At 30.4% G+C, this 23,529-nt stretch overlaps 3 protein-coding genes across 4 annotated transcripts; 1 reads left to right on the top strand and 2 right to left on the bottom strand.

The window, feature by feature from the left end:
• LOC124829452 (AP2-like ethylene-responsive transcription factor AIL5) lies at positions 1 to 2,043 on the bottom strand. The gene is made up of 8 exons (XM_047302963.2): positions 1,811 to 2,043; positions 1,632 to 1,714; positions 1,478 to 1,486; positions 1,296 to 1,384; positions 1,137 to 1,210; positions 872 to 922; positions 704 to 780; positions 1 to 566 (listed from the first exon to the last, which is right to left on the bottom strand). Exons 1-8 carry the CDS (start codon positions 2,041 to 2,043, stop codon positions 1 to 3), a joined length of 1,182 nt encoding a protein of 393 aa, XP_047158919.2.
• A 3,324-nt stretch (positions 2,044 to 5,367) lies between these two features.
• On the bottom strand, positions 5,368 to 7,313 carry LOC124829456 (pectate lyase-like). The gene is made up of 3 exons (XM_047302967.2): positions 6,904 to 7,313; positions 6,157 to 6,838; positions 5,368 to 6,073 (listed from the first exon to the last, which is right to left on the bottom strand). Exons 1-3 carry the CDS (start codon positions 7,095 to 7,097, stop codon positions 5,606 to 5,608), a joined length of 1,344 nt encoding a protein of 447 aa, XP_047158923.2. The 5' UTR covers positions 7,098 to 7,313; the 3' UTR covers positions 5,368 to 5,605.
• An 8,370-nt stretch (positions 7,314 to 15,683) lies between these two features.
• On the top strand, positions 15,684 to 18,973 carry LOC124829457 (auxin efflux carrier component 8-like). 2 transcript variants are annotated; one of them, XM_088113832.1, is made up of 6 exons: positions 15,684 to 16,445; positions 17,040 to 17,205; positions 17,293 to 17,378; positions 17,570 to 17,727; positions 17,822 to 17,898; positions 18,742 to 18,973. In XM_088113832.1, the coding sequence occupies exons 1-6, from the start codon at positions 15,929 to 15,931 to the stop codon at positions 18,806 to 18,808; spliced, it is 1,071 nt and encodes a 356-aa protein (XP_087969958.1). In that variant the 5' UTR covers positions 15,684 to 15,928; the 3' UTR covers positions 18,809 to 18,973. The 2 variants fall into 2 exon arrangements, with proteins under 2 accessions (XP_087969958.1, XP_047158925.1); XM_047302969.2 differs by having other exon boundaries at positions 17,031 to 17,205.
• Positions 18,974 to 23,529: the final 4,556 nt, after the last annotated feature.

The raw sequence follows: 23,529 nt of genomic DNA, 5'->3' as shown, positions 1-23,529 counted from the left end.
TCAAAATATTGAGTGCAGGTCTCTTTCTTGCAATTCCAAGTTGTATCTATTGGGATCACAAACAAATGGGATATCACCAATACTATCAAAGAAGATTCCACCCAGATCATCATCACTAGCTATTTGTGGCTGTTCACTTTTTCTGACTTCCCCATCATCAGCTTCATCTCCAGATACATTTGAATTCTTCTCAACCAATTCTCTGAACAACGAAGAGCGGAGAAGAAGGCCAAGTGCAGTGGGAGAAGATGACTTACTGCTTGAGAATGGGTAGGGTTTGCTTCCAAAATTGTCTTGCCCTACTGGGGAATTCAGAGAATCTAGGCTGAAAAAACTGTTGTGAATGACTGAAGATTTTGACTCTTCTGTTAGAGAATAATTAGATGGGGATGCCACCTTTTGACCCTCTAGAACTGCATGTGTTTCAAGTTTTGCTTCTGGGCTGCTTCCTCCTCCTGGCTTTAACCATTTTATGTAAGTGCTCAAATCAAAGTTTGTCACAGCATTGATCCCTCTGTACTCAATGGCCGCTAAGTCATAAGCTCGTGCAGCTTCCTCTTGGGTGCCTGTATATATATGTTGGTCAACAAAATATGCTGAGGCTAATGAATGAAAGAAGCATAATTTCTATATATATATATATATCTTTGCTTTGCGTGTGTTTGTGAACTACACCGTGGTGAATTGTGGAGATTTAACTTACCATAGGTGCCAAGATAGAGATATTTGTTTCCAAAAACCCTTCCTATTCTTGCTTCCCATCGACCATTGTGGTGGTGCCTGCAAAACATTCAACACTCATTACTGATTCATCTTCACAAAGCAACAACTCAAAAGTCAATTTTTGTGCCTATTGATCAGAAATATGCACCTTGCAACACCCCTATACTTCGACACACCTCTTGAAAAGCCACTGCTCTTTCTGCAAAATCAATTTTAAAATAACCAGAGTCAAGAAGTCATTTTTTCATGACGAAGTAACCAACCTAGTGTACCTAAACTTACGTACAATATTAAAATTCTATATAACTTTATCTGCTGAACTTAAATACTACTATTTCTATCTCTTATTAGACTGCAGCTTCTTCCCTACACCTTCTCAAGGTGTCCTAGAGAACAAAATTATAAGTATTTACCTCCTTAAAGTTGCCAAATACTCCTCTTTGGTCATAGTCTGCATTATTTCCATATCTTTCCCGTAATCAGATATCTGTTGAAATTTCAAGTATAAAGAGCATTAGATGAATATTCGCACCTAAATGAAATATATATAATCTGTTACTATATCATCTTACTGGAAAATTGGTGAAGGTTGAAGTTCCCCAATACTTAAGTGCGGCTAAATCATATGCTCTGGCAGCTGATTCTTCTTCATCATAAGCCCCTATGATATTTGAAAGATAAAATAATGTCAACTTAAACTTGATTGACAGAATAATTAAACCAAAATCTTGGCTCTTATCATTAAATGACTCACCAAGGTAAACTGTTCAACCAATCCCAATTCCAGTTGAAGTTCCAAATGAAAAGGATCATGTTAGTATGTTAGCAAGGAAAAGCAAGTGAAGGAGGAAAGTAAGAAATATATAGAGCAGCAGTTGATGCGAAAACACCAGAAGGAGGAACTCTACCTTGCTTCCCTTTTTTCTTCTGTGTTATATTCCAAGAGAGTTTGTCCCACAAGTGAGCTTCATACCGACCAGTCCACCTATGTCTATTTACAGTTCATTTGAATTAGCAAATTAGACATAAGACCATAGTAGTTAACGCTCTTTGAAACTATAGAACAAGGAAGTTCTTTCTTATATACCTGCTAACACCACGAAATTTTGAGCTTCTCTTTGTTGTGTTGATTGTAGAATTTTCACCACCGTGTTGCTTTGGTAACTGCTGGTGGTGGCTATCGTCACCACTGCTAACTGCTGCAGCAACCTCTCTTCTTCGTCTCTTGACACACCGTGTAGCTTGAAGCTCACCTTCTGCCATGGACATTTGGCTCTTCCCAAGGCTCACCTCTATAATGTTATGTTTCGTCATTTCCATTTCTTATATATATTGTGATTGTTTGGTAGACCCTTTTTCCTTCTCAACTGTGCTTAAGTTGATGAGAGGAGTGTGAGTTATGCGTTGTTCTTATAATTTGCATGCTTATTTTGGTCTTTTTATGTTTTTGTATTTATTGTTAGCTACAATGTTGTAGTTACAAACAAGGAGGACGATAATAACGGGGAAAGTAGCGGTCGGGTTTGTGTTGTCCTATTGCCAGCTCAAAGTCCATCAGTCTTGAACTTTCTTCATATCAACCCTACCATATATAACAAATATAAGAACTCCTCGTTCAAAGTCATTTCATATTCACACCCACATTTTCAATGACTCGCTAGCCAAAAGTTTCTGGTTTTGGTTAATCATTCACTGATACTTTTAAGCTTTCACAAACCTAAATTGCTTAATATTTTTCTTTAGTTTGACCAGGATTTACCAAATAGTAGGGTTAGACAAATTGTTTCCTTATTGGTGTTTGTTTCTGTGAGAAACCGTACACCCATTAACGTGTTTGTTTCCTTATGGTGTTTATTGTGATTTTTTTTAGAAAAAAATAATTAATTAATATTTTTAGAATAAGGATAAGTTTACATAGTATGAAAACAGAAATAAAAATTAATTTTTATTTCAGGAACAATAATGAATATACTAAAATTCACTCCCCCACCCTACACAATTCTATCTTAAAATATGGTGGTGAAAATAAGCACCATGATATGCTTAATTGCATGTACTCGTGCCCTTAAAAATACCTTTCCTAAACTATTTGACTTTAGTTTTCTCATAAATTGGGTTTTATTAATTGTAGACATAGAGAAATGTCACAGTAATTTATGGATGAGTTTGTGATTTACTAAAATTATGTTGGGTCATGGGAGTTCTATAATGTTTTTTATGGGCAAGGGGAATATTTAATAAATAAAAGATAGAAGGTACCTAAACTCATACAAGAAATTAAAACATTATCTTTAAGCATTATAGTATTTGAAGATCATTAAAAAAAAAAACAAAAGCTTTTCATCTTTTAAGTTAACCAATATCATGACCTAAATCTTATAAGTTGTCACATATATTATGTTTGGCTGCTCTGTTTTTAGGAGACCTTAAAGATATATACCTAACCTGATTTTTAGAAATTAGCAAATTGTAACTTTTATATCTCAAACGTAATTTTTGTACTTTTTAAGTGATTTTCAAACATGTCACATATATGATTTTCGAAAAGGAAAAATAGTCCCGGAAGATGAAGATTGTATAAGGACCCAAACAATTTAGTAATTATTAAACAATGCAAGTTTGACTTGAAACTGACAGGATAGATCAGGAATGTTTTCTTCAATTATATACGTTATTTAACAATAAAAAGACAGCATGAATATAAATATATTGAATATAAAAAGGTTTATGCCTTGGTGCATAATACTGTTTCCCTTGGATTCATCACTGTCGAGTTGGAATCTTTCTTGAGGCAGAAAAGAATTTGCTTACACCACGTTATCTAAAATTTACGGTGCTACCAATGACTGAAAGCTAATAAATATTCATCTTGTCATTTATTTATTGTTATAATATTTCTTTGGTGTATATTAGTTAAATATGCTTGTACAGTTGGTACGAAATTTCTTGTAGTACACTTGTATTATTAATTTAATATGTTCGATCATTTGTTAACTGTTAAGTTTATTAATTATGAATACACAAACATGCTGACAATATATTTAGATTAAATAACTGTTAAGAGCTTAAAACTTGGCATCTTTATATATGTATTTTATTTGCATTTGGGTTACTGATACGGACTGGTTTAATTAATTAAGAAAAGTACATTTACCTTTCAACGCATACTTCAAGACGTGGTTTTTAGTTTAAAAAATGGAGAATAATTATTTAAGCCATAGGAATGTATCCTGAATGTGACAATATGTCATTGTCCTCCTAAAATTAAAAGAGTTCTTGGAACATGCCTATTTTTCTGGTTTTAATGTTCAATTTGCTTTCGCGTGATTACTTTAAAATTTAGCATGTCGTTTGAGGAAATTGATTAGCAATGATGTTGTCTTCCTCACTTACAACTAGCTGAGATATTTCGAGAAATGTTACTGAAAATAATGGTTTTCCAAGTTTATAATGTAACCTGAAATTTTATGTTTTCTCATAATCAGAATACTTTATGGGGATACACGGATTAAGTTTGGTAAGTAAATGTTGAAACTATAATTAATCAAGTGCACTGAAATGCTATTTTGGTTATTGAAAGTGAAATGCATTCATAAGTCTTTAAAATTAATATATATATATATATATATATATATATATATATATATATATATATATATATATATATATATATACAAAACATTTGTTAGTATTTTATCTCTTATGTCACTAATTTTTATTTTAGAGTATGATTGATTGCACATTAAAAAAAAAATTGAATTCTCTATGTTTCACAAACTAATGTAACAACATTAACAGTTTTAAAAACTAAAATAATTATTTATTCAGAAAGTCTCTAAAGGTAATAGAAGGAACAACCATATTATGGTTAATGTATGTAATTATCAGTGCAAAATGGACCAAATAGTTAGGTCCACATAAGACTTGGCCTATTTATTAAAAATGTTGTATGTAATTATATATATTTATTTTTAAAAAGCTTATTTATGTCAAAAGTTCACATTTTCAGCTTTAAATAAAAGACAACTGAATCTTATATATGGAATAGTCTATTTATATATATTATATTATATATGAATAAAATGTACATATAAATAATAATAATAACAATAAAATGTAAGGTATGTTGATCCACAGTCCCTGTATAAAGCATGTTATAAGGATGTATTTATGTCAGATTAATACTTCAAATGGGCAAAGCCAAGTTTTAAAACTCGTTGTATAACAAATTAATAAATTAGGATTAGACTTTGTAAAAGCATGAATCAGGGCAGGTTTAGGTCTATTAAAACATGGTCTAGCTGTGGCATGCTTTCACCCCTATTAACTCTGGGTAATTAATTAACATCTATCAAGGTCTTAGAATTAAGAAAATGATGGCGTTGACTTTATATGTGTGTTGTTTTAGTAGAATAATCCAAACGCTCAATGAATATGAGTTAAGAGAAAGAAAGAAAAATGTTTTCCAAATGATTGGGATGTTCATGCATGCAACTCACTCTCTCCTCCCAAAGTACAAAAACAATAAATACATTACGATAATACTGTCATGGAGAAATAATATACTGTGATTTTCTGGTTGAAAAAGGTGGAGGAAATGCAGTTCAATTTGTAAATGTAAACCAAAGTTTATGTGTGCTTGTAAATGGTAATACTATTATTATACAAATAAAATTTGGATATGAAAGAAACATTGTGAAAGACATCCTCTAATAATGTCTGTCTAAAGCAGAAGTAATGTCTGTCTAAAGCAGAAGAGCTACTCCTTACAGTAGAGCCTAGAGGATTCCCTATGTATTATTAGTTTGCTTAATGATTAATTAAGCATTATGAGATATTAATTAAGAGGGGGGAAAAAAGCCATGGACCTTAATCCTCTAATCTAGCAAGGGCTTCCCACCTTGCAGTTGAGGAATCCAGCAAAGCGTGTGAGCCTGTTGGCTTGTGACCCATGTCTAGGTTTCATGAGAAACCCTTTGTTAAATGGAAGCTTACCAAGAGGTTTCCCTGACTGAATAAACTTAGCCCCATTCATGAAGACATCGTTTTCTGATCTCCATTGCCATTTCTCCCACTCAGAAGATGGTGCATAGTCCCTGTGCGTCACTATCTTCGCAGCGTCGTTGTTTGGTGCAATGAACCGGTTTCCTTGGCTCAGAATCGTTGGCCCTGAGCTCCCACCAATTGCATACATCAGCCAGTGAGTGTAATCGTTGTTCAACACATGGAAGAAACCCCATCTGCATCTGGGCATTCTCTGAATCAGACCCTGCCCGAAATGGTTGAATGCCACTGTCACCTGCATTATCTTGTCTCCGGAGAAGGTGTCGCTCGCTCCGAACAACATCACCTAATCAACAGCCAAAACAATAATCAATGAATCAAGGTGAAGAGTAAAAAAGAGAGAGAATAAGAAGAATATAATGCATTTACATCGTTATGTTTGGTCATGTGGCAATTTGAGATGGTGATTGCAGTGGATCCCTGGATAACGTCGACGAGACCATCCTCGCAATCAGCGAGTGAGATGTGATCGATCCAAATGTTTGAAGAGCCAAAAATGGAGATGGCATCCCCATCAGCCCTTGTTCTTATTCCGACATGGTCCCAAGAGTCCCTGATCATGCCACCTGGCGTGGACTTGATCTTATGTATTTTAAGCCCATGGATAATAACGTTGTTCACAAACTGCATGGTAAGGCCTGCGCCATCCTTGATCACCACGCTGTACCCGCGACCGTCGATGGTTTTGTCAGAAGAAATCAACAACTCGTAATTCAGCTTGATGACCATGCTTCGTGAAAATATGATCCACAGTGGGTCCTTTTGTATAACCGCGTAGCGTAGGGTTCCTGGTTTTGGGTTAACGGGATCATCGTCGGAGGGATCAGTGACAGTGTAGATTTTTCCGTTGGCTCCTCCGATGGCCCTTCTTCCAAAACCCTTCACGCAATTGGCTAACTTAAAACGGTTTTTGGCCCAGCCTTTCTTGCACCTCCAACAACGATCGATTGGGTTCAGGGCCAAGCAAGGTCCAGTGTATTTCTTCTTCTCATTCTGCTTCAGCTCCCTCCTTGTGCTGTTTGATTCCTTCTTTGACGTCTTCTTAAAATCCCTGCATCAAAGCATTTGTGAGAATCAACACCCAATCATGTACGAGTTGATGATGGAAGTACTTACTCGTCATCGTGAATATCTTGGTGGGAAGTAGCGTTTGTAGGGTCAGGCACGTAGGATTTAAGAGCGATTTCATGGGCCTCTTCAGCTCGTTCTTGGAGAAATTCGTCGAACGCGGCAATGCCAGCCTCAAGGCATGGAATAGTAATGGCAAAAGCGACCAAGATAAAGGCAACCTTGCATGAACTTCCTGCCATTATGCTTTCCAATGCCTCTTGTGTTTTTTCGATTTGGTTTTCTTCTCTATTTGGACTTTTTCTCTTTTTTCTTTTGCTTCAGAAACTAAAACTTGTTTTTGTTCTTGGTTTAGAAGGCAAGGACAAGCCTTCGGTCTATATTTGAGCCTTTTAGAGTCTACAAAATAGACCTCACCAAGCCAATATAGATTAGAGCCGAACACTTTATTAGGTCCACAGCATAGCGCTCAATTGAGCTGTTTAGAGAAGCAAAATCTGCCTACTTAAATAATGGTGGCATTCCTTCAACAGTGATACCTTCACTTCTAAATTTAGGAGCGTAAAGACTGGGAAACCTTTCTATTTCTATTTCTGTGGCTGTTTTCAATTTCATTCAGAATTGGTTAACAGAATGTGAATTCTGTCTCTCTCTAAGATACAGATTTGGCTTCAAAAGCAAATGATTGTTAATCCGTTCACTTAGCCTACAATTTCTCATCACTATTTTCTTTGCTTCTCCATTTTAATAGCCATTGGTGAAATTTCTTATGTATAACCTAACACTGGTCTTAGCAGTTACTGTTTATCAGCCACAACTGTGTATTATTGTGACGTGTTTATCAACCATATCTATTTGGAAACACTTGCAAGCCCTATTTTTGTGACGTGTTTGGTCCTACAGTTTTGTTGTATATATTTCTGTCAAATTCTACTTCTAAAGTCTATATCTCGTTTATATGGTGGGAATGTGGTCAGGAATCACCTACTTTTTTTCTGGAAAAAATTAAAATTACTTTAAAACAAACCTGGTGGGAAAATAAAATGCTAAAGTCACTTGCCTTTTTTAAAAACTCTAAATTGAACAGTGATATTCTTGAAATTTTGTATTATAATTAAAACGCAGAAGTAAAAAAGCTTTAAAATAAGCTCTCTTTTTTATATAGAAATCAAATACAAATTAAGTTCAATTATTCAATTAAATTAAAGGAAATAAACACTTATTTTCGAAAGAATTTGAATAAGTAAGCACTTAATTTCCTTTCTAATAAAAGTATAATATATATATATATATATATATATATATATATATATATATATATATATTATACTCATAATAATATAAAAATATACACTGGTTATTTAGTAAGTCAACCTAACTGAAGTTTAAAAAATTTAAATCCGACCGATTGATCACGGATTGATGGGTTAAACGAGTTGGCTCACTCGTTCATAGTTAAATTTTTTTTCACAATTATCAAAAAAATTACAATTTTTTCTAATTGAAATCTAAATAAAGTTCAATCCAAATATAACCAAAATGGTGTTAAACTCCACATGCAATAAAAAAAATAAAATACAATCCAAAATCATATTAAACTTCAAATACAATCCAAAAGCACAAAAATACAAAATAAATTACTATATAACATCATATCAATGTGTTCACTTATTCATCTATAATATTAGAATCTTGAATGGAAAAATCTAGAACATAAAAGAGTTTAAGTTTAAAGTTTTCAATTTTTGAATATAATTTAAAATTTATGGATGGGTTGGTCAACCCGACTTACTACGAGTTGAACTCATTTTTTAGTAGACTGAGTTCAATTTATGTTCGCGTTGAAATTTGTATTTTTTTTTAAACTTAACTCGACTCAAACCCGTGATAGACTAGGTTAATCTGCAGATTTTAATCCATCTTAAGAGATATGTTCTAATTTCATCCAACTTTTCACCTATAGATGGTTCACCTTATCAACATAGCTTTGTTCAAGTGCTGCTTTCAATTCTCTCCATGTATAATGTGCTAACCTGTTTTGGGTTGTTTTGATCTTTAGTTCAAAGAGTCCATTCCTATCACCTTTCTTCATCCCTATAGAATTTGTTTCCCTTATAAATCTCATCATGATAACATGCTTTCATTGAGAATAACACAACTTCATCTTCAACTGTTAATTTATAAGTTTATTTTTTCTATTGTAAGTCCCGGTTGTATTTCAAACTTTGCCTAACATATCCGCAAAAAATTCTCATAATACAAGTTATGAACAACTTCTCTTTCAATATTTTGAGTTGCATCTAAGAACACTTTTCAAAACCATAATATTTTAGTCTTATGAAAGTTTACCTTAATGCCAGCAACTATTTCAAAGCATCTAAGAACACTTTTCGAAACCATAATTTATTCATCTGAATCTTGTGGGTTTTCTGCCTTAGGTATTAAGGTTATGAATGATGCATTGCTACCTCTAGGCCACTTACCACTAGTATGAAAATTATTAACCGCATTCACTATGTCTTTGTAATGGCTCTTGTTTAAAGTCTATGGTTCTCAAATCTACAAACAGTTTTGATCTCTCTGCCTTTTCTTCAATATCTAATAGCCACTCCCTTCATCCTTTTATTCATTCTTGGATACCAGTCCTAGACTTCTCCAAAATGAACATACTTCTACGCCAAATGCTTGTGTATACCTCTAGCACTATTCTCTGCATCTATATGAGCCAACTCCAAATTGTTATCTCCCCAAATTGCAATACACTTATCTATGTTTATTATTGCAGATTTAGTTTCTTGGATGCATATATCATATGTTTCTTTTGATATAGTTTCCCTAAGATATCTCCATTTCACCGACCCCCTAAACCTCTTATATTAAAAGTTATGATCTTCATAAGTGCACTTCTTTCACCTCTGATGATATATATGTTTCATGCTATTGTCTCTTTCTTCCATTTCCTCCAATTATTTAAGAATACTTTCTTCCTCACCGGAATATGTGATTCCTATTTGTTTCCCTAAATTCCACGACTTCAGAGCTTCTTTTGGTCCATTCTTTAACCAGAATAATCTATTACAATTAAATATAGTTTCATCAGAAATAGAGTTACTAAGCGAGTAAGCAGTTGACTAATTGGCGTCTTTGCAGATGTAGACAATTTGTTGTTCTGTAAGGCGATTTCTGGAGAAATCTTCCTATACGCTTGCTAGATTGTTCCGGATACAACCTTCTGCCACTAAAAAACAACTCTGGTTTGTTTTGTTAACCTTGATGAGTTTCATATATGCTTCTCATTGTCGGAATATATATATATATATATATATATATATATATATATATATATATATATATATATATATATATATATATATAAAGGTAGTACCCATTTATAGGTATATTTTTTTTGCCGAAAAAGAATCAAACGTCACAAACTAAGTATCAACCTTTGCTAGAAGAGGGATTCATGTACTATAGATAGGAAACCAAATTATTTATTTTAAGTTTCAGCATCACTCTCGTCCTGTACTAGATCCATAAGAACATTCATATCTGTTCACACCATTAAGATGATCACAAAAGAAAAAACAAACAGAGAAAAAAAGGATAAATTAATGTCCCAAAAGAGTTTTCATAACGAAACATGAAAATAAACATCATACAACACTTATTCATAAAACAACCTTATAACATGAAATGACTCATTTTAAACTCAAATATCCAAATAAAACATTAATGTGAAATCTCGGGAGATCGTGCATAAGTGGTGGCCTCTACTACTCTGCAGAGCCATTATCAATGGTTTTCACCCTACAACACACAAAGTTAGTCTATTAACGTTTTAAGTCAAGGTAAAGCCCTAAAACTAAGACATGTTCCTCTCACCACATATACCATGCACATAATTGATAACAAACACATCCTCATTACAATATCATACATGAACAAACGTCATACATATTCACAATCATATTATCAATCCATGAAGCATCACAAATCATAATAAAACATACTTAGAACTCATGCTAAACCACTTCAAATAAGCAAAGGTCAAAAAATCACAGAACAGCACACTAGCGCTCAGACTAACGCTTAGCGTAGAAGCTCTCGCAAAAGAAAGTGATCAACGCCAAATCAAGAAAAAATAGCTCCAAACATGTAGTGGTACTCTCCCTTTGGTTTGTTCAACGGTGAAACTGCACTCAACAGTGAAATTGGCACTCGACACCATTCCAGAGAAATTACACCTTTCAAAATATGATCTGATTGCACTATAAACCTATCCAGATGACCAAATATGTACTCCTGACTCTGTGATTAGTTCAAAACATGTTTAAATGTCATATTGAATACCAATGTATCAAATAACCAGAGACTTGATCCATAAGCTCACTCCAATTTCAACTAAATTTCAAACAACACATCAACATATCAATTAACCCAACAAATTTAACTAAGTCGGAAATTTCATAATCTCAGACAACCAACAACAGGAACACTTTCAATAGCCCATCACAACAAAATGTCCCTACAACAGACTATCAATGGTAAACCAAAGCAAGCATGTCAACAACACATCATCATCAGACTCAAAACAGATTTTAACCGTGATTCATTCAAGTAATTCAATAATTTCAGTCAATCATAGACTATCAAACATGCACACACAATTCTAATCATATTATAACAAGAATAATGTATTTAACTTCCCTTATCTGACAAATTATCATAACATTATAGAAAGGTTAAAACATCTCCAAATGCAAAAGAAGCTTTATGTGTTCCTACACGATCATGATGCACCGTTAGAATCACTTATTAACAAATATTCAATCTTATGACTCAAAAGACACATGCAAGCTAAGTGGGATCCACATGCAACAGATATGAGAAAAAACTAAGAAAAATGATTGAAACTTAATTTATTCAAACAAAGAAGTTGATCAGTCCAATTTGAAGCGTTTGTCACAAGGATTAAATCCTGCGATCTTAATTCTTCAATCAGACGAATAGATGATAAGAACTCCTAAATAGAGGTAAGAGAACTTTAGAAAAATGATTTTTAAAAAGATTGTGTGTTTTAAAATAATAAAACTCGTTCATAACAAAATTATTTATATTAAAACTATTTAATATTAAAATAATTAAATCTCACTATCTTAAATCACTACTTCTTTTAAAATGAAATTTTTTAAGTCTTTACAAGTTTTAAATAATATACAACTTTTGTACATAGATAATCTTATAAATTTAACTTTTAATATAAGTTAAAGGACACATTAATATATAATTTTAAAACATTATAATAAAATTTAATTTGGTAAAAAACAAATATTACTATTTATAAATAGATAATATAATTAATCTTGAAAAATATAAAACCTTTATCATTTTAAGTAAATAGACTTTCAAAAATCTAGATCTAACATATTTCTTAAAGTAGGTTTAAAATTATTTTCCCCCGTAAACTAAAAAAAAAATCCAACTCGTTTTAGTCGCTATAACTACAATCATCACAACAACAAAACGCATAGTAGTATACGTAACACATTATAAAATTATCATAGCATCATATTGTGATCATAAAAAGAAAACCTAATGATTAATATTGTTATTTTTGAAAAATCTGTGGTGAAGTATGAATATCTTTACAGGACAGCATCACCGAGAAAAAGGGCTTTATTTAAAGAATGAACAATAGCTATATGCATGTAGTTAATAAAATAGCTTGGAAAAAAACTAATTTTAACATTAACAATATAAGTGGTAGGGTTGGTCAAAAGCTTTTCCACTGCTGCACCAACGACTGTTTATTACTAACTTAAAACTAGCTAACTTTAACTTTAGCAGAAAGAAGACCTGATGTCTATTAACGAATTTACATTTATATAAAATAAACATTCCTTCCTTCAAACATAACATAACATAAAGAGGCTTAAGAGTCAAGTCAAGCTATATATATATATATCTTTGAGAAAAATCTCCTTCACATATAATAAAGACGAAAGAAAAATGAGTACACATAAACAATGTAAATAAAGATAACAAAAAAATTAAGATAAGACGGTATAATTTAGGTTTATGGAACGTTGCAGCAAATATTTTACTTTCACGAATAAAATTATCAATATTTAGACAAACTTAAGAAACTTGGCTTCGTTATGAATGTTTTGCATGAACTTAAGAAAACTCTGAAATGTAAGTTTTGTTTTGTTGTTTAAGAGACTTAAAAAAATATTTTTGGTAATTTTTTATCATTGTGAAATAATCATTTCTTGTACATATTCTTTAGCTTGAGCGACAACTACGTACCTTTGATATTAGTGCTACAGTAAACGACTTCATTTATTGTAATTTAACAGTTTTAATAGTAAAGTCGTTCATTACTGTTATATTCAAAGCGATACAGTGATATTCTCCACGAATCAAAATACATTCTACTTTCTTTTCAGATCTATTGAATTTTTTACTTTCTTGTATTAATATTCAAAACTTGGACTGATTCTCAACAAAATTATATATTCTTGTTATATTTTCTTCAACTGCTTGGAAATAGAATCAGAATATATATATATATATATATTATATATATTATATATATATATATATATATAAAATACATGTTCAACATTGATAATTATTAACTTATTGGCAGACTGCACCTTTTGTGGATGGGATGAGATCAGGAACATAAGGAAAAAAAAAGATATATGGTGTAAAAAGAGAAGAGATAAATTAATGTTACTGATAAACAAAATCATACTCGTGATATTATTTTAACTCATTTTCATATGAATGAAGAATATTCAAATTCATCAAGATAAAGGTATGAATATGGTAATATTCTACTTTTTAAAATATTAGAATATGTTTAATTGATTTGATACTTTATTATCTTCGAAATATACTTAGTACTGTAAGTATTGTTGTTTTAATTAAATCGTTTATATATTATTGACAAAATTCTGTTACTTTTATTTGGTATTGAGATTTATTTGGTTAAATCAAATTTATTTGGCAGTATTAAAGGACCTTCAACTTGGGGATTGTGTAGCTATTATGCTAAGGAACATTCTGTCGGAAACTTTGTATGGACAATAAGTTTTCTTGTCTTGTACAAATATCTCTTTGGTCTTGTTAGTGGGAATCACATAAAAATAAGTGTTACATTTGACAATGAGTTATTCAGGACTAAAAATTACTAGTTTGAAAGTGATATATCAACATAATCAATTGTTTTATACCAGAAAATTTAAATTTATTCTCTTTCCCACATGAATATAACTTATAACTCTTCTTTAAACGCAGGGGAATAAAGATGTTTTTCTACTTAATTCACAACAATTACTTTGATATTCATCCATGCAAAAATCTAAGGTTGTTCCAATTATAAAAATAATATAACAAATTCATGAATAGCATTCATTGTATCAAGTAGGGTAAAAGTCTTCAAATGCTAGATACATAATTATTTATGCATAACTATTGAGCATTATTCTGTAAAACCAACAATATACTTTAATAAATAGAGTGGATATTAATTTAATAAAAAAATAGAAAATATATGAATTGAATACTCTCGATGAATTAAATGTTTTAAATATACTGTTAATAGACAATAAATAAACAGATTATTTATGCTTCTTTTAGTAAAAAAGATATTATTTATATGTATCTACCCATCCATTAGAATTTAGTATAAAATCTTTCTAATAATCTATATCTGTTTAGCACGGTCCCTGCATGAAAAGACAATTTGATGACCTTGGTGGGATTGAGTTTTATATTCTCTTACAAAGACAACATGAAGAAAGAGATGATGGGTCTTTTATGGCAAAAAAATCACGTTTTGGAAAGTAAATTCCCTGCTGCAACACTTTTGACCAAAATTGGAAAGTATTCTTCTTCACACAGTTCTTAACAGTCCTTTTAGATACTTAACTTCCAATTAACTTCTTTATTCTTCCTTCCTAGCACTGAAAAGCTTTAAAGAAATATTTTATAGAAAAAAGAAGTCTCAAGATCAATATATGTGAAATTTTAAGCAAAAATTTGGGTTACATGATGACAGTAGTGTAAAACCAAGATTAATGAAGATTACTCATAGGAATATCAGACAAAGGCTGAACACAAACTGAAACGAAAAATAGGGCACTTGAATTTATGTTCTTTTACAATAAAAAATAACTGAACACTGTATCATGATTTTGTCTTCTGATAGTGATTTGCTATTTGTCAGCATACACTGTCTAGGTCTGCTTTGATAAAGAACCTATGAACCGAAAGACTATGCCAAGAAGAAAATTGGAATCTAATTTTTATATACTTCAAGTGGACTTAAATGCCCTCACTTTATTTGATCATTAAGCTCTTTTTCTAACCATAATTGTGAAATCGTGATGTCTACACCGAAATACCATCAGATTCATGATATCTATTCGTGGAGGTATATCACAGACATGCAGTATAGCAGTTTAAGAGAATTATACAACTAGACTAGTGCACTTTGCAAAAACGAAGTTGAGAACTCCGAATAGATGATAACTTAGCTTAACAAAAGAAGAAAAAAACAGAAAGAATGATTCAGCAGACGACAAACCTGAGATGATAATTATATGCTGTCTTACTCAAAGTACAAAGGTTGTTTTCAATATACTTAACTGTTGTGACTTAGAGTTCATAAAGCAGCAACCTTACTATTACGCTAAGGTTCATTTTCGGGAAAAGGGGAAGAAAAAAGAAGCAGCTAAAATTAGCAATCCAATCCCATTACAGGTACAAGCTTTTCATTTAGAATTACACTGCTATTATCATAATAAATGTTTAGATTGAGAGTTGGTATAGATTGTTGAAATGAAAATGTAATCTTATAGAAATACAGCAAGAAAAATATCTAAATCTTGTCTTACTAATTTTTTTTCCAGCTAACCTTAAGTCACTTTTTGAGTGTGCAGAAGAAAGCCTCCGAAGAAGTCTCTTAAGCCAGTACTATTCATGGACAAAATAGCCTAAAAAGCATGCAAGGCAGCTTAATAAGGTGTTGGTGATCCTAAATCTTCCTACACTAGCCATCATGATTTCCCTAGCAGATGCCTATCATGTAGCGGCAGCCACTGTCCCATTATATGTGACCATGATACTTGCCTACGTTTCTGTGAAATGGTGGAAGATCTTCACACCAGATCAATGTTCAGGCATAAACAAATTTGTGGCGAAGTTCTCCATCCCCCTTTTGTCATTTCAAACCATTTCCTCGAACAACATCTACAAAATGACCCTCAAACTCTTATATGCCGATTTTGTTCAGAAATTGCTTGCATTTCTAGTCTTGATAGCAATCACGAAGATCAGTGGCCGAGGAGGTTTAAAGTGGATCATAACGGGTTTGTCATTAACAACACTTCCCAACACTTTGATTCTAGGAATCCCTCTGATGAAAGCTATGTATAAGGGTGAAGCAGTTCTTCTCCTTGCACAGATTATTTTCTTGCAGAGCATGATCTGGTACAATTTGTTGTTGTTTCTTTATGAACTTGATGCTGTCAACACCAGGCCTGCTGCAGCTGCACCACCATCACAAGGCTCGGCTGGTACATGTTTATAGTAGGTTAATTTTCTTTGTAAGGAATGAGATTTAGAGTAATTAATATACGTGAAACAAATAGTAATTAACTTAGCAAAACGTTGATCTAGATTCATTCTTCTTCTTGCCATTACTTTTCTCTCATAATAATACTCTAAAGGCATAATTTATATATATATATATATATATATATATATATATATATATATATATATGTATGTATGTATGTATGTAGATAATATATTATTGATAAGTTAATCGTGTTCAACCAAGTAAAGTGATCTAAGACAGTCAGATTAAATGGGGCCTGAACATAAATATATTTAAAGAGTAACTATATTTGAATACTATATTATAAGCTTCTACAAATCAGTTTTTTTAACATGTTTTCTGTGCAATATTTTCTTTCTCTACCTCCTCTTTAGATGCCATTTGAATATCCCAGTGCTTTAGTAGCAACATGTAAATCAAACTAACACATATCATGTTGATTTATATACGGTGTAAAATTTAAGTGCAGAAATATTTCCATAAAACCGAAAACCAGAAATAAAAATTGTGTAATTTTCTATGTTCTTTAAATGTCTGTAAGGAGAAACAGACACAGATCGTGAGGTACAATCAAAAGGAGAAGAAGACGTAGACCCTAGAAGAAAAAGGAAGCTGAAGGTCTTGCCCATTCTTGCCAAAGTGGGAAAGAAGCTAATAAAAAATCCTAATACATATGCAACTTTAATGGGTTTTATTTGGTCAAGCATACATTTCAGGTAATTAAAACATGTCTGTCAGCATGCCATTTTAAATTCCTGATCATACACAATAATGAACGTGAAAAATAATGTTAACTTGTGCAGGTGGGGATTACGCATGCCTGAAATTGTTAATCAGTCAATAGAAATATTATCCAATGGAGGTCTTGGCATGGCAATGTTCAGCCTAGGTAAGTAAAAGCAGAAGTCCATGGTTTCTTTTATGAAGTACTAATTTGAGCACCCAATTGTTTCTTATCGGAGAATGTGATGAGTTTTGAAAATAACTGAGACAATCCAAAAGGAAATTCTAAAATTGCATTAAAGGGTATAATTTTTTATTTTTTTTTTATGTTTGTTGATGGAGATTGGTACGTATCAGGTCTGTTTATGGCATCACAGTCGAGCATCATAGCATGTGGGCCAAGGATGACAATGGTGGCAGTAGTACTGAAATTTGTGGTTGGACCTGGTCTCATGACAGTGGCTTCTCTTCTGATAGGATTAAGATGCACATTGTTCAAAGTGACAATAGTTCAGGTGATTTTTCCTTTGATTTTTTTTCCTTCTTTTCAGGCCATTTAAAGGTAAATAGTTTGCATGATCATGATCTTGCGGATCTTGCATGTGGCAGGCAGCTCTACCTCAAGGAATTGTTCCTTTTGTTTTTGCCAAAGAATATAATGTTCATCCATCTGTTTTAAGCACAGCGTAAGTGTTCGAATATCTCTCAATACATAAACATAAACATAATTATTTGTATAAATTTATTTCTAAAGACTAGATTAAATGGTTCAAGATTAACATTGTAGTTCGTGTAAACGTTTATCTTCATTTTTTTTCTTAAAAGTATTTAAAAACATTTTCTGGCAAGTTATTAACATTAATTACTTATATTTGAACATACAAAATGAAATAACTAAGTAATATTTGCGTAGAATTTTATAAACTTTATCTGTTTCGTTAAAATTTCGATTCAACATTAATTTTACATTCTCAACAAATATTAAATGGTATCATTATAAAATTAAATATTTGATAAAAATAGGAATAACAAAACAGATTGGATGGAAAGAATTGGTCTATCATAAGAAAACAGTCTAATATCCCGTAAAAGGATGGATCAAAAAGACTAGTGAAATCACTAACTATTTTTTATTTTTTTTAAATTTATTATATATATATTAAAATCGCAGTAAATATTTTTTAAGTTTTAATTGAATAAATTAAAATAATTAATATTTTTATATATTAAATTACTTAATTATAATTAATAATTGAAACTTAATTTATAATATTAATAAAAAAATTAAAATTATTTATTATTTTAATTTTTTTTATTTTAAAAAATAACTGACAGATTAAAAGCTCTCTCTGAATTTTAAAAGAATGAGTGGTCAACTTTAAGTCCAAATCTGTTTTGTCCTCTTTATAAGTATAAAGTTAGTTAATAGTAACATTTATTTTTCTTTTCTTCTCTAGTTTTATTATTTTGTTTTTGTTTAATAAAAATAGTGAAGAGATTTGATGTTTTGTTATTGTTTTTCATCGCAGGATCTTGTTAGGAATGATCATGGCCTTGCCGGTGGAATTAGCCTTCTACTTCCTCTTAGCAATTTGAACAGTTAATTAAGTAGTTATGATATATATATATGAACAAGAATAACCAGCATTACATTGCTTTTACAATAATTTACAAATATATAGTTATAAATTCACTACATTATTCATTCATTGTAATTAGAAAACATGCGCCCGCCAAGGCTAATTAATATTGGATTGCTTATAAATAAATAAATATATATTGTTACATAAATGTTTTTTCATGAAATTTTTTATTTAGTTCCTTCAAACAAGAAAAAACAGAGTTGTTATATTAGTTTAAAAAAATGTTCTACGTTGGACTCTTATAGGTCGATGTAAATTTGGTGAGGTCTTATATTAGTTAGGTCATTTTTATATTGAGGTTACAATGAATGAGTAGTTAAAACATGTTTTCTATTCTGGAAATCTTTTCTAATATACTTGTTTTAGTAGCGTATCAAAACTAATCTAATATCAAAACGTAAAATTCAAAAATTTACATCAAACTATCCACTGTCTCGCGTAAATTTATGCTAGCATTTATCACTACCAACAAATTTAATTTGGACAATGAAAAGTCCAATATAAATTTGAGTTTCTTTAAAAAAAACAGTTCCAATTTAGGTGAGAGTATAAATAGTTAACATTGGAGATTTTTTATCCAATATAAAAATACATATTATTTTAACTCCAACATAATATTTACATCATGAACATTGATATTTGGTATAAAATTTACATCATCGACATTGATATTGGTTTTTTAAGTGATGTAAAAGGCAAAAATAAGAAACATAACAAATCTTCCTCATGTTAGCGATGTAGTATAATGTTCTTGCAACTTTAATTTTTGTTTGATTTGGGTATATTTTGTTGGTTTACAATTAATTTATCTCATTGACAACTTAATTTATATATCTAAACTGTTTGTTATACTTAAATTGTTTTAATAAGTAAATATTAAATATAAGATTATATACCTAAAATATCATTTTTATTATATTTACATCATTTCTAAATAATAAACTATTAAATATAAATTATCATGCATGATTATATATATAAAGTAGTTTAAAATCATTAAGATACTTTCAAATTTTTATTATATTAATAAGTGTATATATAAACCATATTTTAATTTATGGATATCAAGTAAATTATACATTTAAACTGAAAAAACAATTCAAACATCTTAAATACAAAACTTTACTATGAAAAAAATAACTATCAAATAAGTTTAAAATTTTGAAATGATTTTTGTTATAATATACGTTCTAAGCACTTAAAAAACATTTTTTATTCCAAAAGTAACGCAAAAGTATGCAAAAAGACAATTCAATAATTAAATGTTAGATGAGACAAAAAGGGACTACATCCCTTTTCCGTGAAGATAGAAAAAAAAAATAATTAGTTCAAAAAGAAACAATAAATTTTTAAATATTAAAAATATAAATAAATATTTTTATTTACTCTCACTAAATTAAAAAATTTTACATTCGTTTATATTATTATATAAAAAAATCCTTTGATATATATTTTATGTTTTAATTTTACTCTTTAAATAATAATTTGATGTCAAATTTTGACTAATTATGCACTTGTAATGGCTTATACTGCTCTACAAAATCATTATTAATAGATTTCACTCTACCACCGATAAGGTTAGTTTGCTAACGTCTTAGACTAAGGTAAAATTCCTAGATTAGGACATCATACTCCTCTCACCACACACCTCACATTTTTGTACTTGAGATTGATTGATTATTAGGGTGTTAGATAACCCCAATACATAATCTTTACATAGATATATATTGAAACCACACAATAAATTCTTCTTGAATTTCTTCCACAACATACTTGATACATACATCCAATCATAATATAGTTCAGAAAGCATCACAAACTTCACACTAAACATACATAATAATCATAGAAAATCACTTCAGATAAACAAAGGTCATAAAATCACAAAACAGCACATCGGCACCCGAATTGAAGCTTAGCACAAAAGCTCTCGCAAAAAGAGAGTGCCCAATGTCAGTTTCTGGCACTCGACACCAAAAGACATAAATTAGCTCTAGACTTGCAGTGGTCACTAGCATTCAATCGAACCATGTGACCGTTCAGCGCATGACCATTGGCCTTTTGGCCGCTCAACAATAAGCGTCATACCAAAAATCTGTACATTTTCAAACTGTGATATGATGAACCATGTACCAAATCAAATGACTAAATTGGTATTTCTAACTCAGGGATTGTCCAAATACATGTTTTGATGTCCAAGGAAATACCAATTTTATCATCTCATCATATATTAATTACATCATTTCAACCTCAAATCAACTAATTCCAACATCACACGATCATATTTCACCAAACAAAACTTCAACACTATTTTCAACTAATCAAAGTTTCAATTTCACCCATTTCATATAGACCAACAAAGGCACACTTTCAACCAGCAGTCCCAACAAAAGATCTCTATAGTTTATCACCAATTATAAATAAATTCAAATGTGTCAAACAACACACTATCATATGGCTCAAAACATATTTTAGCAGTGATTTACTCATTTAAAACATAAATTTCAATCAATCACAAACAATTAAACATGCACACACAATTCTAATTATATCGAAACTTGAGAATAATGGTATTTAGCTTCCCTTATCGGTTAGCTCAAACTGCTTTATGGAACCTAAAACGACTTCATCAACTCAAGAAACTTTATCTGGTCCTACAAATCACAAAACCAAGATCAGGTCATATACCGTTAGCATCATTGATTAGTAGAGGGTCTTATAGATGACACATGCGACAGAACAATACTCACATGCATGGAAAAACGTACAAACTAGAGAGAGAAAAATTAACTTACTATTTTCCAAAAACTAATCGGATATACTTGATGACCTTGCCTTAATGATTACTTAGTCACTTTTAGTCTTCAAACATATGAGCAAGAGCTTAAAAGGTTTAAAGAGATGGTAGAGAGTCCTTAAAGAAAGAGTTATAGAGATATACTTATTCTTTTAGATAACAAGACTCGTTAATTCAAATTTTGTTCATATATTTGAACTTTTAATATTAAAATAATTTAATCACATTATTTAGAACATCCTATCACTTTTAATACTTTATTTTGTAGGTTCTCATATTTTTCGTTTTGATATACTTTTTTTAATTTTATTATTTAAATAAAAGTTTTTAAAACTAAAATAATTATTTTATTAATATTACTTTTTAAGTAACTATTTTTTTAATTTATTTTTTGTATGAAAACTTAACTATTTTTTAATTATAAAACTACCTAAAAAACAAATAAAAAACTTTAATAAAATTATATATTATTTATATTTGTAATAAAATTATAAAAATTATTTTTTTCTTATCATAAAAAAATAAACAGATACTAATTAAACTAAATAAAAGTATATACTTATACAAAGAATTTTTATAAACTTTAAAATAAATATACATTTATTGTTTTTCTAATAATCGGGAATGTTCATGAAACCTATTTCATAAGGGTGTGTCTATTTTCTTCCTAAGCTTTCAAAATTAGTTGGAGTAGTATTTCAAAACGATATTTGTGTTTGTAATAATTTATGTATTTAATATTATTACGCAGAGTTTAAGTAATCATTAAATATATTAAACCATTGCATATACTAAATGTAATATACAGTAAACTCTAGTAATATTATTAACATATATCATTAATTTTATTGAATATACATGACATATACATTATGGTTTTTTAATATACTAAAAGGAAATTAAGTATTAGAGTTCACAAATATTTTAAAATAATGAGATAGAGTATTTTAATGTTAAAATAATTTAATAATATAAATAGAATTTCATAAACACAATTAATTATCTAAAATATTTGTCATCTTTTTAAAACTCATTATCTTCCTTTTCTTTAAGATTTCTAATATCTAAGTCATCTCTTTAATAGTCAAGAAGCACCTAAGTGATGACGATAGTGAGTTCTTCCTCTTCATCCGATCAGTTTTCTATATAAAGTAAGTCAGTTTCTACCCCTTTTTCCTTTAGTTTTTCAATTTAAGACAAATGTTAATAGAATTGCACGCATGTGTCATTTAATCTCTCTTGTTAGTTCTTTGTCGATCAGTGGTTCTAAAAACTTACTTTGATCATAATTTTATGGTTTGTAGGTACAAATAAAGTCGTATGAGCTGAAGCAAGGATAATTATTCTTTTTAGAGTTGTCTAAGCTTTCCAACCAGATAAAGAAAGCTAATTAATACTTTAAAGGTTATAAATAATTTGATTAATGTGTGTGTGTTTGAAATGTGCTGAAATTAAATTTGAAGTTAGTATGATGAATTATTGTCTTTGTGTATTGATAAGTTGTCAAAATGCTTCTTTCTTAAAATTTGATGTGTATTGTGTTTATGCTTGTGATTTAGAATTATTTGAAGTGGTTGAAAGAGTTATTTTGGAGTATGATTAGGTAGAAATTGTGCCATTGAGAAATGGAAAATAAACTGAAATGTAGGTTGGTCTTAGTAAAAAAAGAGGGTTTTGATAGGTGAAAAGTTGAGAAGGTGGTCAATTGGCGAAAACTGAGTTTTTGGGTTTGTTTTATAGTCACTAAAAATTTGGATAGGCTTTGAGTTAAGAAAAGTTTGAGGTAGAATTGGTTAGTAGCGGATAGGTTCACTTTTGTACGATTTTTTGTCCATTTTTAGAGGTTTTAATGAGTGAAAATTTAAAGAAGAAGGTTT

This window comes from Vigna umbellata, chromosome 4 (genome assembly GCF_029865625.1).
Source record: "Vigna umbellata cultivar VRB3 chromosome 4, Vumbellata_1.0, whole genome shotgun sequence".
NCBI lineage: Eukaryota > Viridiplantae > Streptophyta > Magnoliopsida > Fabales > Fabaceae > Vigna > Vigna umbellata.
The sequence above is the reverse complement of the archived record's forward strand: the minus strand, read 5'-3'. Positions and strand labels throughout refer to the sequence as shown.